The following is a 17058-nucleotide window of genomic DNA, read 5'->3' on the forward strand; positions in this document are numbered from 1 at the left end:
AGGCCTAAAGAATGTGTTGGGAAGTTCTGAGCGTGGGGCTGGCCGTCTCTGGAGGCTGGCAGGAGGACCCAGGCTTTCGTCTGGGACACCCCGTCTGCAGAAGCTCGGTGGGTGTGCAGGCCTCCCCAGCAGGCTGGTGCGGGGAGGGGGCTGTCAGAGGGCCCGGTGGGGGGGCAGGGACGGGAGCGAGGGAGGGGCAGGAGGAGAGGGAGAGCTCAGGACCATTCCCCGAGGATCCCTGGCACTGAAGGGAGCGGGTGTTCTCTGTACTTGGTGTGCCAGCGCAGGCGGGACGCGCTCCTCTTTCATGGGCTGTGCAACTTGGGGGGAGGCCCCAGGAGCCCCGGGCTTCTGCAGACATCGCAACGTCAGGGTAAGAATAGCTGGCATCTGCTGCTGGCTCCTGCCCGGGTTTCTCCCGAGGGCCAGCTCTGCTTCGTGGGTCAGGCCAGCACTCTCCATGAGGCTTGGGGCCCCCACCCGGCCCGAGCTGGCTTAAAGTTTCCAGCACAGCGTCCAGGGGAGGCTGGGGGCGCCCTGCTGCGTTCGAGACAAATGTGCATTTTACATGTTCCTGCGACTGGCCTGCTTTTAAGGTAAATAAAAGGCTGAAGAAGGGGAAAACAGGCCTTGGGAATCTCGTGGGATGAAGGGGAGGGATCCTGCGGCTTTCTCGCAGCACCTCTCCTAGCCTGGCACCAGGGCCCAGCCTTGGGGACCCTGCTCTCCTGCAGAAGCAGCACCCAGGCCCCCAGCATGCCTGCACCCCGGGGTCCGACCGAGCTCCGTAGAGCCCTGGGTTGGGCTTGTGCACCGTCCTTGCCACTTCTTCCCCCGTGACCTTGATGAGCGATGTCAGCTCCCTGCCCTGGTTTCCTTGTCTATAAAATGGGGCTCCTCTTGTTGTCTTTGGAAGACAGAGGGGATAGACCGTGGGTGCCAAGGTGCCCGGCACCCGTGGGTGATGGAGGGGGTTGTTTTTCCTTGCACGCCTGCTTATCCTCCTCGGTCAGATGGCAAGTCCTGGGCTTCCTCGTGGTTCTGTGCGACTGGAGCAGAGGGCTCCAGGGTGACATGGGAGGTAGTCTTGTGGTGCACGAGGATCCCTGGCTTGGCCTGATGTTCTGGACCTTTTCAGTAGAACGGTATTCTGTTAATAGGATGAAATCCACTGGCTCAGGCTTAAGCTCAGAAGGTCGTTCAAGTGTTTCCATTGGCACCTTTAAGCTCCTGGTGTGGGGTAAGCACTGCCGATGGAGGTGCGCCCTGGGGGCTAAGTCCTGGTGGCCAAGTCCTGGGGGCCGGGCACTGTCCTAAGCACCCGGACCTGTCATCCCTTCTAATCTGTGCAACAACCACAGGAGGTTCTCGTCTTACGGATAGGGAAACCGAGGCACAGAGAGGCTCTGTCATTTGCTCAACATCCCCCAGCTTGTAAGTGACCCTGTATTCAAGCCCAGGTGTGTGCCCTGCACCTGTGTCCACCCCTCATGCTGCTCCAGGTACACTTGGTGCCAGGGGGCCGTGAGGGGGTGGAGGAAACAGAGTGAGGCAGCGGTGTGGGGAGTGCAGGACAGGGCTGGAGAGGGTGGCGTGGGAGCATGCACTCCACGTGGGGGGGGGTCTCCTGGGTGCCCAGGACCTTGTAGGTGCAGACACGCGGTAGGTGCTCTCTGAACGTCCCCTGGAGGGAGACCCCTGCAGCCACAGTGAGCAAAGCTCTGAGGGTGAGCCGGTTTCGGTGGGTGGAGGCCCCCTGGGCTTCCATTTCCTGTGTCCTCACTCCTTCCCCAGAGGGTGTCCTGTCCGGAGCCCTGGGCTTGAGCCGACACCGACACCACGGATGGCCCTGGGCCCCGAGGGGTCCACCCAGGTGGCCTCCTCCGTGGGGCCTCACGAGAGCGCGAGCGCCCAGGTTCCCTAGGAGTGTGGGCATGGGGGGGGCTGCCCTGGAGACGCCCCACGTGGTGCTGAGGAAAGCCGTCGGCTGTCGGCTCGGGCTGTTTTCTCCCCGCAGCTGCTCTCCTCTGAGAAACCCTGAGCTGGAAAATCCGGGAAGCAGCAGGGCCGTCCGCAGGCCCAGCCCCGGCCCCTCGCACAGCCTCTGGACGAGCTGCAGGGCCTGGGCCAGAGCTTTCTAAATATAGCTTCCTCCTCCTCCAGACCTCCTACGGCAAAGACCAGATCCGCTGCGTGGCTTCCGTCCTGAGGCTTAGCCTCCAGGCTGTTCGTGGGAGGGAGGAGCAGCGTAGACAGGGCGTGGCCAGGACTGGACACAGGGGACACTGAGGCCCACATGCCCAGGGGCCGTGGCCCTGCGTTCCTGCCTTCGGTCCCTGGGGGGTCTGGGGTCTGGGGCCCTGTCCCGAGCAGGCTCTGCTGTGACTGAGGGACAAGAGACGGGTCAGCGCTGAAGGAGGAGAAAAATGATGATCTCAGGAGGAGGAAAGAGCCTGCGGTCAGGGTTGAGCTCCCAGCTCCACCTCTGAGCTGAGTGATGGCAGGTCCTTCATCTTAAACTCGTTTCTCATCTGTGCAGTGAGGGTCAGAGTCCCCTGTTGAGGGGATTAGAGAGACTGTGTGCCCGGTGGCCGGCACTCGCCCCCGCCGGGCCAGGGCTGCGTCAGGATGCCATGGGTTCCCGTATGGCTCTGGAGGACGGGCACGCGGTGTGGCATCTCATCCCAGCGGCTCTGTGGCACTCAGGTGACCCCTACAGTCTGCACCGGGGTGTGTCTTTCATTTGCCTTGGTGTAGCATGGGGTCCCCTCTTCCAGTCCTAATGGTCTGAGAGGTACCCCAAGCACAGAACCTCCACGCCATTTAGATAGGGGAGCAGCCAGTCCTCCAGAACTTAACTCCTCAGCCAGCCTGTGCCCAGCTGGGTGCCGAGAGGCCCCTTTACAACATCAGCCTGTATGGGAACAAGGGAAGAGAAGCTGGAACTACTGAATGGAATAAAATCCTGGATTTCTCAGCTCCAGGCCTGACTCTGCTAGGGAGGCACCAACCGGTGTGCTCCCAGCCCCCAACCACTGAGTTCTGTTTAAGGCAGGAGGTCCTGACCTGCTCCCCAGGTCTCTAACACTGGGAGAGGCGGGACCTTGTCTCCTTCAATTTAGGAATATTTAGAGGAGACCCAAAACTAACAGCCTTATCATATGGAAAGCCTGGTCTTCGTACAAGGAGAGGCCTCTCTGCTCCAGGAACTTTACTCCTATTGGGTGTACAGGCCACTGCCCATTGATCGGACACTCTTTGGATAGAGATAAGTCAGGGAGCTAGATGTGAAATCGCCAAGTGTTGCCAGGGACAGAGACAGAGAGGCGCTGTTTAGACTGCCCTTCTGCTGACACGCTGGTCCCCTGGCAGGGGTGCTCCATGGGAATAAGGCGTTGGATGGGCGGAGGCTGCACAGCTTTCTGTTGCTATGGCTACTGTTCACAGGCACTAACTCAACACACAGCCCTGTGGAGTTGGTCCTGTTATCACCCTAATTTTTTTTTTTTTCTTAAGAGAGAGTGATAGAAAGTGTGAGCTGAAGGTGGGGGTGTGGGCAGAGGGAGAGGGAGAAGATCTTAAATAGGCTCCAGGATGGGCTCGACTCAGGGCTCAACCTTGGGACGCTGAGATCATGACCTGACCCAAAATCAAGAGTCAGACGCTTAACCAACTGAGCCACCCAGGCACCCCCACCCTCATTTTCAAGAGGTCGAATCCGTATCCCAAAGTCACACAGCTATTAAATGACAAAACCAGGATTGGCCTCTAGGGTTTCTTCATACCTTAGAGTTCCAGGCTTTCCAGTATAATCACAGTTTTTTTTAAAGGATTTTATTTATTCATGAGAGACTCACAGAAGAGAGGCAGAGACATCGGCAGAGGGAGAAGCAGGCCCCAAGAGGGGAGCCTGATGCGAGACTCGATCCCAGGACCTCGGGATCATGACCTGAGCTGAAGGCAGATGTTCAACCACTGAGCCGCCCAGGTGTCCCAGCGTGATCACAATTCTTAAAGAACATTTCTAGGGGCCACTGAGCAGACACATCCACCACAAACAGGCTGGCAGATGATTAGAAGAAAAGCACCAGGCTTTCTCCAGGGGAAGTCCTGCTGAGCCAACCTAGCAGAGCTCTGGTAGTTGGCAAAAACATGTCACCAAAGGAAACCTATAGGTTTAGCGTACCGAGACTTTTCAAAAGTGTTTGGCAAGGTTCTGTGCCAAAAAGGTTTTCATACCTGGAAGAACATGAACTGCTTCACTGTGGCTTTGCAGGGAATACTTTGTCATTAGGGAAAGGACGATGTTCCAAGGGATGAAGGTGCAGTCCTCTTGATGGAGAATGGGAAGTAGCAGTGCCTCACAGGGATTGGTGCTGGAAGGGTCTTTTTTTTTTTTTTTTAAGATTTTATTTATTTATTCACGAGAGACACACAGAGAGAGAGAGAGAGAGAGAGAGAGAGAGAGGCAGAGACACAGGCAGAGGGAGAAGCAGGCTCCATGCAGGGAGCCTGATGTGGGACTCGATCCTGGGACTCCAGGATCATGCCCTGGACTGAAGGCAGGCACTAAACTGCTGAGCCACCCGGGCTGCCCGGTGCTGGAAGGGTCTTATTAGCTCATATGTTTTTTGTTGTTTTTTTTTTTTTTTTTAGCTCATATGTTTTTAATTTAAGATCTGGAAACAGAAGTGAAAATGCCAAATCTATAATCTAAATCTCATTTCCTGGGAAATGAGAAGCCCAATTAGTGGAATATGTGTTTTTTGCTTTGGTCCTCAAATCCTCGCTAATGATCAGCATCTTGTTGACCTGATTGTCAGAGTAACATACCTGTCGTTTCATCCATTCCACACTTAACCCTCATGTGCTCCCTATATGCCAGGCACCGAGCCGGGCACAGACACACATCACACATAGTTACTCTGCTCTATCAAAGTGGGATTCTGTGGGTCTTCCCTTGGCTTCTTTTACTTACTGAGCTATTGTAAACAGGACAATGCAGAGAACTACCTCATTCTTTTCCATGTCTGCCCGGGGGTAGACTTCCCTGTGAAGTGACCCCGTATACAATCATTTAATCGGTTCCCCTCTTACTGGGTCTTTGCATTATTTCTGGATTATACTTAGATATTTGCCCACCTGGACAAGTGTTTCTTTCTTTAAAAAAAAGATTTTATTTATTTATTCATTCATTATAGACACAGAGAGAGAGAGAGAGAGGCAGAGACACAGGCAGAGGGAGAAGCAGGCCCCACGTAGGGAGCCTGACATGGGACTCGATCCCAGGATTCCAGGATCATGCCCCGGAATGAAGGCAGGTGCTTAAGCCGCTGAACCACCCAGGCTGCCCTGGACAAGTGTTTCTGAGGACAGTCACCTGGAAGGGAAATTACAGGTTCAGAGGAGACACATATTTCAATTTTTTGAAAGATACTGATGAGTTGCCTGCAAAAAAACATCTAGTTCAGTTCTAATTACCCCCAAAGCATCTGGCAATGCCTATTTCCTCAAGTCCCACCTACCAGTATTGGATATTAATTTCCTATTGCTGCTGGAACAACCTACCATAAATTTAGTGGTTTTAAAACAACACAAATTTATCACTTACAGTTCTGGAGGTCAGAAGTCTAACCCAAGTCTCACCAGGATGAAATCTGAAATCAAAGTGTAAGCAGGACTGTGATCCTTCTAGAGGCTCTAGGAGAGACTGTTCCTTAGCCTGTGGCCCCCTTCTATATTCAAAACCAGCAAAGTCTGGGTGCACCTGGGTGGCTTAGTCGGTTGAGACTGCGACTCTTGGTTTCAGCTCCAGTAGTGATCTCAGGGTCCTGAGATCGAGCCCTGCATTAGGGCATCTGGCTCTGGGCCCAGTGGGGCGTCTGCTGGAGATTCTCTCTCTCCCTCTCCCCCTCTCCCCACTCATGTGCCTGTCCACACACACACTTTCTCTCACTCTCTTTCAAATAAATAAATCTTACAAAGACCCAAAAAAAAACCCAGCAAAGTCTGGAGTCTCTCTCACCCTGACACTGACACTCTGTGCCTCCTTCCATTTTCTGAGCCCCTTAGGATTACATTGGGTGCACCTGGGTAATCAGGATTCTCTCCTTATCAGGTCAGCTGACTAGCATCCCTGAATTGCACCTGTGACCTGAATGTCCCCTTACCTGGTCACACGACACGTCCACGGGTTCCAGGGAGTCGGATGTGGACATTTGGGGGCGGGGCAGTCCTCTGCCTACGCAGATGTTATCAACTTTTTTAGTTGCGTCCACACTAAGTGAAAACATGCTGTCCTGCCCTTTTAAGTTGCATTTTGTCAATTATTTCTGAGGTTAAACATCTTTTTCTGTGTGAAGAGGTGGAAGGTTTCTATTATTGTTGTCTGTGTCTTTTGTCTCCTTTTCTATTGGGTTGACTTTAGTTGGGTTTTTTTTGGGGGGGTTGTTTTCAGTTGAATTATAAAGTCTTGAGGGCAAGGAGTTTTTCATACTCACATTTACTTCCCAGTGCCTGAAGATGTGGCCAGATTCAGAGAAGCTCCTCAATGCCTGTCGGCCTTCCCTCTGCCCTTCCCACCCCATTCTCTTGCTTTTCTGCTTTGGAAGGTGTCTGGACCTGGATGCTTCCAGCTGAACTGGCTGAGTTGGGTGTGTCTAGGAGGGCGTCATGGTCTGTGGCCTACTGCACTGTGGACTTCTCAAGCCATGATGGGCTTTGGGGTCAAATGGTGCGCAGCCCTCTGCCCCTATCTAAGCCCTTCTGGCATTTTAGGGTTGCTGCTATGGGAACAGGATAAGCATTGACCCCCTCCTTTTGAGAGGGAGAACCCCTCTTGCTGGGCCACCCACCTTGCCATGGTGAGGCCATGACAAGACCCACCACCGATGACCTGGCATGGTGCAGCCCCAGGGGGTCAATCTACCTCGTGACCTCACCCAGCAGGCAGCAGGTAGAGATTACTTTCCCCTGTTGCTGACCTAGAAATGGAGGCTCTTAGAGGCCAGGGGGCCCGCCCCCCAACATGATATGGCTAGTTTGGAGTACGGGGACTCTTCCAACACCAGCCCTCTCCCATGGCCTCCCTCTCTCCCCCATTTCTCCAGCCTGATGGACTGGCAGCCATGAGAAGGCAGCTGGGTTGCAGCGCCCATGCAGCCGCACCCCTCCTTCCTTTGGAAACCAGCAGCTGCCTTTGCCAGGCAGACCCAGACCCAGGCCTCGGAGGAGGGGGGCCACAGGGAGCCCTCTGCAGCCCCTTCCGGCATGGGCAGCAGCCTGGGCTCCGGCTCCTCCTGTGCAGCCGCCCTGGGGCTGGAACTCATTAGCTCTTTTATTAAATCCATCTGCTCTGCATGGAGACTGGCCCGAGTCTCTGTGCTCCCCGCCCTGGATATGTGGCGGGGGGCTGCACACAGATGCCATTGTGCGAACTGGGGCGGCATCCTGGAGGGCAGACGGGCGAGCACGCTGTGTGGGCGAGGGCTCCGCCTCGCCTGGAGGGTGCGGGTGCTGAGGAGCAGGAGCCAACTGGGCTCTGGAGTGAGGGGAGTCTGGACACCCTCTGAGCATCCAGAGCCTGTGGGGCCTGGGATAAAACGGGGCCTTGCCCTTCCGGGGCGCTGTGGGTGTGCTGCTCTGCCTTCTGCTGCTGAAGCTGCTCCCTCCCTCCCCCCAGGAGTGCATCATTGACGAGGACTGCGGGCCCACCAGGTATTGCCAGTTTGCCAGCTTCGAGTACACCTGCCAGTCTTGCCGGGACCAGCAGACAGTGAGTGTGCCCAGAGGCTTCTGCGGCTGCAGCACCAGGACCATGGGGGCTGGGATGGGTCTCAGAGAAGAGCATGTGGGGGAGAAGGCCAGGAGCCTCATGGTTCTCAGTTGGGCTTCTGGAAGCCTTTAGTGGGGCTCAGAACCACGTCCATGCTTGAGCGAGCCTCTCCATGGTGCCCAGTGGGACTGACTCCTGGGAAGCCATCTGCTGCATGGTCCCTGGCTCCACTGCCTGCCTCCTGGATGGCAGAGGGAGGGCAGGAAAACACAGCAGGAGGCCCTCCACCTGTCCCTTCCCCTGGGGCAGACCCATCCCCCTGGATACAGCCAGTGACCCTACTGCAGCCCCCACTCCCATCCTCCAGATCCCATTCTGTTCAGAGAAGGCAGGAGGAGAGCCAGGAAGAAGCCAGAATACTTCCCCGATAGACGTTTCACCGAGAAGCTGGGAGCCAGGGAAGCGGAAACTCCCTCCACCCGACAGATGTTTTGGACAAAGCCATATGGGCTCATGGACTTTTCCTGTCTTTTCATTATTGAGACAGTAACACAGCAGGATAACAAGTTTGGAAAACAGAGGGCTTCTTACTCCCCCATCCAGTGCCTTCTGTGGTTAGGCAGCTGCACTTCTCCCTGCCGCCTGCCACGTCGGAGCGCGACTGTGGGGTCGCAGTGGTCAGTCCCAGGCCCCAGGGGGAAGCCCCATGCGCCCTCCCCATCCACAAGGCCTCCGGGCTCTCAGAATCTGGCTGCTGCCTGCATCTGTGGGCCCCTGACCTAGGGACCTAATAGAAAGGAGGCAAGTCTGGGAGGTGACTGCAAAGACACAGTGTCCTTTGCAAAAACTGACGTTGCATAGGAGATTCAAACATGTGACCCCCCCCCGTGCTATTTTTGTTTAGACTCTTTTTAAGGTTTTACTTATTTATTTGAGACAGAGCACACGAGCGGATGGGGACCTGAGCCAAAGGCAGACACTTAACCCACCGAGCCACCCAGCCCCCCCCCCCGCCCCAGGTGCTATTTTTCCAGTGTTCTCACCCCTCCCGTCTCTGCCCCCTTGACTTGCACTAAAAGCCCCGCACACTCAGACCTCGGTTGGCCCCCCCTTCCCTCTCCAGAGTAACGGGGCCCCTCCTGGTGTGCTCAGGCTCTCGGGGCTAGGAGCGTGCCGGCTGGGTTCTCTCAGGTCCGAGAGCCGGGGTGCCATTGTCTGCCCTCCCTCCCCACCCCCTGCAGCTCTGCACCCGGGACGGTGAGTGCTGTGGGGACCAGCTGTGCGTCTGGGGTCGCTGCGCCAAAACAGCCACCAGAGGTGGCAACGGGACCATCTGTGACAACCAGAGGGACTGCCAGCCTGGGCTGTGCTGTGCCTTCCAGAGAGGTGGGTGGGCTCTCGGCTGAGTACTGGGCACGCCCGGTCCAGGCCCAACACACCTTTCCAGGGGCGCGCCTCCTGGGCAGGCTCCCGACGGCTCGCTGTGCGTGTGCCAGCCCCACCACCTCTGCCCGAGGCAGCCTCGGCCTCCACTGGGCCACACGTCTCTCTCTCTGCCCCCGGCTGCCATCTAGAAGAGTTCAATCCCTTCAGGATGCACGAGCCCAGGGTGGGAGGACACCCCCAGACGGGGGGATTTGAGCAGCCCCTCTCCACCCCGTCCCCTGTTTCCTGAGGCTGGATGGCCCCCTTCTACTCCGCTTCCACTCTCACCGCCCCTCCCAGGGAGGCTGCTCAGCCACGTGCCCTCCTGAGCTCTCAGTGTGGCTCCTTGGGCTGCAGGGCTGCGGCTGCCCTGTTGTCTCCTTAGTGAGGCTCCTCCTCTGCCTCTCAAGGCTTCGGCCAGCTGCAGCTTCCCCGGCGCCTCGAGTGCTTCACACATTTCTCTAGAACTTTGGCCTCAAAAGCCAGCACAAGCCTGCGCCTCCAGGCAGTCCTCCCTAATTGCTCCAGCCCTCCGGACTCATTCCCTCCTGAGTCCATCCCACCATAGTTTCCTTTCATCCCACCTCTTCCATTTTAATGAATCTCCACTTTGTGGTTGAGGGTGGAAGGTGGGGGCTGCCCCCGCATTTGTCGGCTCCCTTCTGTGGAGCCTCCGTGCTCGATGCTGAGCACTCAGGGGTGACTGTCCACTGGCCCCAGGTCTGTTGTTTCCTGTGTGCACACCCCTACCTGTGGAGGGTGAGCTGTGCCATGACCCCGCCAGCCGGCTTCTGGACCTCATCACCTGGGAGTTAGAGCCTGATGGAGCTTTGGACCGATGCCCGTGTGCCAGTGGCCTTCTCTGCCAGCCCCACAGGTGAGGCCCCACCTGCCCTCCCTATCAGAGGTCGAAAGCAGGTGACCTGCCACCCAGTGGGATCTCAGAGGCAGAGGGGGTGATGCAGTTAGTTTAAGGTAGGGTTAATTTGAGGTGTCCTTGGGTCATTCAGGTGGAGGGTCTCCTAGCTGTCAGATGTCAGCCTGGGGCTCGGGAAGGTGCGGCTAGGGGTACAGATTTGGAGCTCACCTGCGTGGTGGTTGAAGCCTTAGGAGTAGGTGACCCAGGGAGAGGGCGTGTAGACGGAAGAGCTGAGGGCTGAGGCAGGAGCCCAGGCCCCTGACAGCGAAGGACAAGGTGAGGCAGAGTGGCACAGTCAGAGGTAGAAGGGAAACCAGGAGACAGTGGGCCACCCAGTTGGAGGGCACCGCTAGTAGTGTCCGAAACTGAGACCGTGAGGCATCTGAGTATGGCCTCCTGGCAGTCAACTCACCTGTCCCTCCAGCAGAATCCAGGGGGGCTGGGCAGACACACAGAACTCCCTGGCCCTGCCCCGGGCTGGCCCCAGGCTCCACCTTGCCGTCAGGGGCTGCTCTTACCTGGACCCCCAGAGGGGCAGGCGGCTTGGAGGGGCCACGCGTTGCCATACACCGTCAGGCCCTGCAGGCCTTGCCCCAGAGAGACTCTCAGGCAGACAGACCTCTCCATGGAGGTGGGGGAGCCTCCCCTCAAAAAGTGACCCTCCCTCAGCAATCTTCTGGAAGATCCTGACAGGAAGGGGAGACTCCATTGAGGTGTTAGAGGAGGTGTGAGGGTGAGCTCCAAGGGAGGAGCTGCCCCCATGTTGAGAGCCCAGCGTCACCCCTCCCCCACCGCCCTCTCTCCCCAGCCACAGCCTGGTCTACGTGTGCAAGCCGGCCTTCACGGGGAGCCGTGGTGAAGACGGAGAGAGCCCGGTGCCCAGAGAGGCCCCCAGCGAGTACGAAGATGGCAGCTTCATTGAAGAGGTGCGCCAGGAGCTGGAGAATCTGGAGAGGAGCCTGTCTGTGGAGATGGCCCTCGGGGAGCCCGATGCTGCCTCTGAGCTGCTGGAAGGAGAGATTTAGACCGAGGCCTGTTGTGCGGGTAGACGTGCGATAGAAATAGCTAATTTATTTCCCCAGCCGTGTCCTCTAGGTGTGGGCTTACCGGGCTTTTCTCCATGGCCTCTTCCCAGTACGTTTTCCCTCTGGCTTTAAGTAAAATGAGGTGCTGTGCATTTGCCCAGCTCCCCCAGGTTGTACACCCTACATGTCACAGTTCGGGTGCCTGGGGAAGACAGGGCTGTGTGGGAGGGTGGGGGTGGAGGGCGGCTAAACTGGTCTCGATTATTGGCCACTTTGCCTCCGATGGTTGGCATGTGGCACACTTCATTTTGTTCTACATCACCTTGGGAATTGTTGGAGGGGTGGGGATGGGATGGAAAAGGATGCAGGTTTCCCCATGACGGGTTTCGGGGAAATGTTGACTCTTTCACATACAGAGAAGTGTGTCCTGCTTTGCAAACATAAACCTGGTGAAAATGTAACAAATGAATTTTCCATGTACTTCTTCCCATGGGCACAGGCAAGCTGTGCCTTCAGCTGCTGCGGGTGACGTGTTCTGCTCACTGTGCATCACGTGCATTCCTGTCCTGTCCTTAGTGTTACTCGGCTCCTACCTCTGTGCCAGGGCAGCAGCTTCTATCACTCACCACAGTCTGGCGAGGAGGGTGGTGGTCTCCCCATCTGTCAGGATCTTGGAGTCTCAGAGACATCAAGTTGCTTGCCCAAGTCACACAGTGAAGACCAGAGCAGGATTTCATCCAGGTGTGATTCCAAGTGCATGCTTTCCCTACCACTCCCTGCCAGCCTCATTGCCACCAGAAGTACCCTCTAAAAGAGGATAGATGGGAGGGTTTTTTTTTTTTTTGAGCATATCTGGAATTAAGGTCAAACTAGTTCACTGTAAGATTAAACTTGTACTGTTAGAAATAGCATTATCCGTAATGTGGGGGTGGCCATCATTCTAGTGGAGACAAATGACATTGACCCTGTCCCCCTATGGCAGTTAGTTATGTTAGTGACTTTGAAGGTACATGACTGGTGCATAGTATATATGTTAACTTGCCAGAAATAGTACTTAAGTAATTGTAGGGCCAGGATTATAAGTGAAATTTGCAAAATCACTTACCAGCAACTGAAGACCATTACCAACCACATGGAGAAAATCAAACCAAGCAAGGCTCTATGAAATATGGTTGTAATATCCAAACTGAGAGCACTGGACTGGATGCTATTCCATAAATGCTATTTTCAGGTGCCATGGACTGTTTCCATCATGTATTCATCCAGAGTTATTAAATTTTAAAATTGGACATGATTGTATAAGCATGCTTTCTTTGAGTTTTAAATTATGTATAAACACCTATGTTGCATTTTAAAAAATCAAGCATAAATCACTGAAACTACTCCTTTGTAGTTCCCGGGTGTCTTTTTTCCTTTTGACTTTGAATAAATACCCTTTTAGCCAGAAAAAATAACATGGAAATGAACTGCATTGTCAAAAACAAAAACAAAATCCCCCCAAAAAACTTCCACCTAAGTGAATTTTCCAGACAAGTGAAGCATACCTGTTTTAGCATCAAAGTATTTTATTTTATTTTATTATTTTTTTTTCTATTTAAAGGATTTTATTTATTTATTCATGAGAGACACAGAGAAAGGCAGAGGCAGGGACATAGGCAGAAGGGAGAAGCAGGCTCCCCACAGGGAGCCCGATGTGGGACCCAATCCCGGGTCTCCAGGATCACACCCTGGGCTGAAGGCGGCGTCAAACTGCTGAGCCACCCAGGCTGCCCCAGCATCAAAGTATTTTAGAAATGCTAACCATTTTTGTCAGGGATTAGTCTTAAGAGTGTGAATACTTCAATTTTTTTTTTTTACTTTTTTTTTAATGTCCTTTGCTTATTTTTTTTAAGATTTTATTTATTCATGAGACACACACACACAGGCAGAGACACAGGCAGAGGGAGAAGCAGGCTCCATGCAGGGAGCCCGATGTGGGACTCGATCCCGGGTCTCCAGGATCACGCCCACGAAGGTGGTGCTAAACCGCTGAGCCACCCGACCTGCCCTACTTCACTGTCTTCTGGAGTAAATGGAATGGATAGGATTTTTATTTTTATGATTATTATGTTTAAATTTTATTTATTCATGAGACACACACACAGAGAGGCAGAGACATAGGCAGAGGGAGAGCAGGCTCCACGCAGGGAGCCCGACGTGGGACTCGATCCCAGGTCTCCAGGATTACGCCCTAGGTGGAAGGCAGGCGCTAAACCGCTGAGCCACCCGGGCATCCCAGGATTCTTTTTAAAAGATTTTATTTATTTGAGAAAGAGTGTGTACACATGACTGGGGGGTGGGGCAGAGGGAGAGAGAGAGAGAAGCAGACTCCCCACTAAGCAGGGAGCCGGATACGGGGCTCAATGCCAGGACCCTGGAATCATGACCTGAGCCAAAGGCAGATGCTTAACCAACTGAGCCACCCAGGTGACCCTGACTCTTCTTTTTACTCAAATGTAGTTCTGGACTATAACACATCTTCAGGAGCCATGATAAAACTACTATATATTAAGGTCAGCTGGTGGCAGGTGCCAGCTTAGGCAGTCTACCTATATAACCTTCACTGAATCCAGGACTAGTTTCTTCATTTAGCAGATGAAAAAAAATGCAAGTTCAAAAATTAGGTGATAGAGCTAAAAGTCCAACAAAAACAGTATCTAACATAGTCTGCCCAGGATATGCTGACGATTTTAAGACCAAATATAGAGCTGTTCTCTTATTCATTGTCAGAAGGGATCACAACCACTCTACATCCTTATTACTCAACAGGTATTTATTGAGAGCCTGCTCAGAACCAGGTGCTGCGATAGGCTCTGGGGGTGTGAAGGTCATACCCTGAACATATCACAGCCTCATGAGGGATACACATTAAACCTAGCACCCACAAAACAAAAGCAATCAACCCGATATCATAACCGTGTTATGGGAGCCTCAAAGGAGCACTTGGTTTGGGAGAGCTGGCATGGGCATGGGTGCTCAAAGATCAAGGGAGTTTATCAGGTGGTCAGAAGGAATAGCAAAGGACATTCTGAGCCAGGGGCAGAGGGAGGGAGGCAAGAAAAAGGGATGGTATACAGAGGAAACAAAGTAATTCACAGTGGCTGGGAGGCAAGATAGATTTCAACAAGTGTTTGAAGAAGAGGTTTAAAATCGTTTCATCATGCAACAAAAATCTTACTGAGTTCCTACTGTATGTCAGGCCCTACTACCTACATTAGCTGCCAGGAGACGGTGGTACATGAGATAAAACGAGGTCCCTCCCTCATGGAATTTATGTGCAGGTATATCTTGCTCCACTTTGTCATCAGAGTCCACTTCCAGTGGGAAACTGCAATCGACATAGCACAGTTGACAGAGTTTCTGGAAAAACAGAACCACTTCTGTATCTCAACAGACTTGGTTGAGATACTCCTTAACCAGGAGTATGGTACTCCTTAATTAAATGGGTTACTTAAGCATTGTAAGAGGGTGAACATTGTGCTCTCTGTACTGGGGAAAGAGGCAGGTTGGGAGCAAAGGAAGCAGATGGGGAGCATGGTCCCCACTTCTCATGCAAGGCTGTAAGGGTCCACTGAGAATTCTTGGCCTGGTGAATTCTCAGGCTATGACCAGTCAGAAGACCTGCTTCTCTCCAGTACAGAGTAGCTGGTAAGTGAGGAAGTCGGTGCTGTCACCGGGAGGGGGGAGAGCCCTCCTCCCCAACGCGTTTTTGCCCTTCCAGCTTGGCCACTGCGATTGCTGCGGTTTTTCTAAAGGGTCACACATGCTTTCACACACTTAATTTTGTGTGTGTGATTGTTGATTGATTGTATTCTTGATTGTTTCTAAAAGCCAAGTTTTGAAAACACTATCTAACCAAGTGGTTGTATAGCACCCTTCTTCCCAAGAATGAGACTAAAGGAACATCTGGTTTCCTGTACACCCAGTCTTGATGGCCACAAAACTTTATTTGGGCCACGAACTCCTTTGCAAACCTGATAAAAAATATTTGACTAGCAACCCTAGAAAACTACATTATGCACAGTATTGCTTTTTTAAAAGACCTGAATTGCCTTATAAGGCTTCTACTAGTGACCACATAATGATTTTTCAGAAATTAAACAATTTAGTTTTATTTAGCAAATAAAAAAAATTCCTACTTCAGATTATTCTCTATTCCATATACCTTAGACTACAATTTGTAAGTTACAAGTGCAAAAAAGAGTTGGTTAGGGTCTTGATGCTAAACAAAGGGACACAACTCGGAGAACTAAAGTAGCCAATCGGAAAGGAAATACTAGCAAATGAACCAGAATAAACGATTTTATTGTATTCCATACATTCACAGGTCACTTCCAGAGTTAGCAACAACACTGATTAGCAATGCTCTGATTCTGTGCACTCGTTTAGTTTAGACCGCGTTGCAAGTTTTAGTTCTCTCCTGGCCTAGAGATGCCACACCCTTTCTAACAGTGCAGTCTGGCAATGATTTTCTAGCTGTGGCAGAGATTCCACAGCCCCCCTCCTCCCGCCCTCATCTCAGAATCTTATGTAAGTACTTTCCATCCATTAGCAAAGAGACCACCGAATACTCTAGTGTAGGGCTTCTTCACTATTTTAGTCTCCTTATGACTATTAGCCTTTACTTACACTCCTCAGTTTGGCAGGTGGACTTCCAGCTAGCAAGCTTTTGCACAGACCAGCTAGACACAGGATGGTCCTGAAACCACAGCGTTTGCTTCTTTGACCAGGATACACCCCTCACCTTCAGGACCTGCCTCAGATATGTCGGTACTTGGTCCTCACCTGGCATGCCTGGTTGACGCAAACCCATCTCTCCCACGGTAGAAGCTCTTCCAAACTTTGGCGTGACCTGTGAGAAACAGGGTCACAATTTATTGCATGTGGCTTGTGTCACCTGAACCACACAGTCAGCGCTCTGCCTCTTGGCTGAGGGGTACTCGCGAGATTCTCTGAATCTGAGGGGGGGGCAGGTAGACACACATTAACCTCCCTCACATAAATTACCATTCCCATCACCACAATCTTTAAAAAGTTTGCCACCCCCTTTACTGAAATTGTTGAAGTGCAACATTGTGTTCTCACTCTAACAGGCACTGAAAAGCAGGAAGCTTTTTCTTTTTGATAATGAAATATATTTTCTTTACTCTTGATATTTGTAGTATGCCTGCAATTAGAAACAGCAAACACAAAAACAAAAAGCAGGGCAGAAGGCACAGAATGAGGAGCAGGTGTGAGAAGAATTTTACCATTTACTCTTAAAGGAACACTGGCCCCAAACCAAACCCAGAGCCCATTTTGTTTACAATCAGCCTCTTCTGCTCACAAAGAGTGGGTCCTCCAAAGCAGAAACTATTAACCCCTACATTCCAAGTAAGTAGGCCCGTATCAGAACCAAAGAGCTGTCATGTTACATCAGAAAATCCAAGTGATCCAAAAGACAATGCACCACAAATGCTTCCAACTTCTTCCTCTGAGAACACCAACTCAGTGCCACTAATGCAAACTTGGAACATACTTCAATGAAATTTAGCAGAATGCTACACAGTTTACATGGAATAAAAATTAGCCAGAAAAATACCATAGAAAAGTTTTTTTTCCCCCTGTGGATTTCAAGAAACTTTAAAGATATTATGGAATTCTCAATTATTATATTCAAACTACAGAGCCAACATCTGCTAATACTATTTTCTATCTTTCTTAAAAGGAAATAAGGCAGAAACCTGATTTTAAAATATTGACAGGATCCTCCAAAGTTAAATATTAACATCTTTTCATCTCTCTTATGAGAACTTTACTGTAGATGTATCTTACAGAAATAAGATAATTATTGAGTACATGTTACAAAATGTTAAAGAAAACAAATCTATTCTTAA

General features: G+C 52.3%; 1 protein-coding gene across 2 annotated transcripts in view; it reads left to right on the forward strand.

The window, feature by feature from the left end:
- Window positions 1–12526, forward strand: part of DKK3 (dickkopf WNT signaling pathway inhibitor 3) — a 44016-nt gene extending 31490 nt beyond the window's left edge. For both annotated transcript variants that reach the window (XM_055317992.1, XM_055317991.1), the window contains exons 5-8: window positions 7682–7774; window positions 9016–9160; window positions 9920–10076; window positions 10927–12526. In XM_055317992.1, coding sequence (XP_055173967.1) covers window positions 7682–7774; window positions 9016–9160; window positions 9920–10076; window positions 10927–11143 — 612 coding nt within the window. In that variant the 3' untranslated portion in view covers window positions 11144–12526. The remainder of the gene's footprint in view (window positions 1–7681; window positions 7775–9015; window positions 9161–9919; window positions 10077–10926) is intronic.
- Window positions 12527–17058: the final 4532 nt, after the last annotated feature.

Source organism: Nyctereutes procyonoides, unplaced genomic scaffold (assembly GCF_905146905.1).
Source record: "Nyctereutes procyonoides isolate TBG_1078 unplaced genomic scaffold, NYPRO_anot_genome, whole genome shotgun sequence".
Taxonomy (NCBI): Eukaryota; Metazoa; Chordata; class Mammalia; order Carnivora; family Canidae; genus Nyctereutes; species Nyctereutes procyonoides.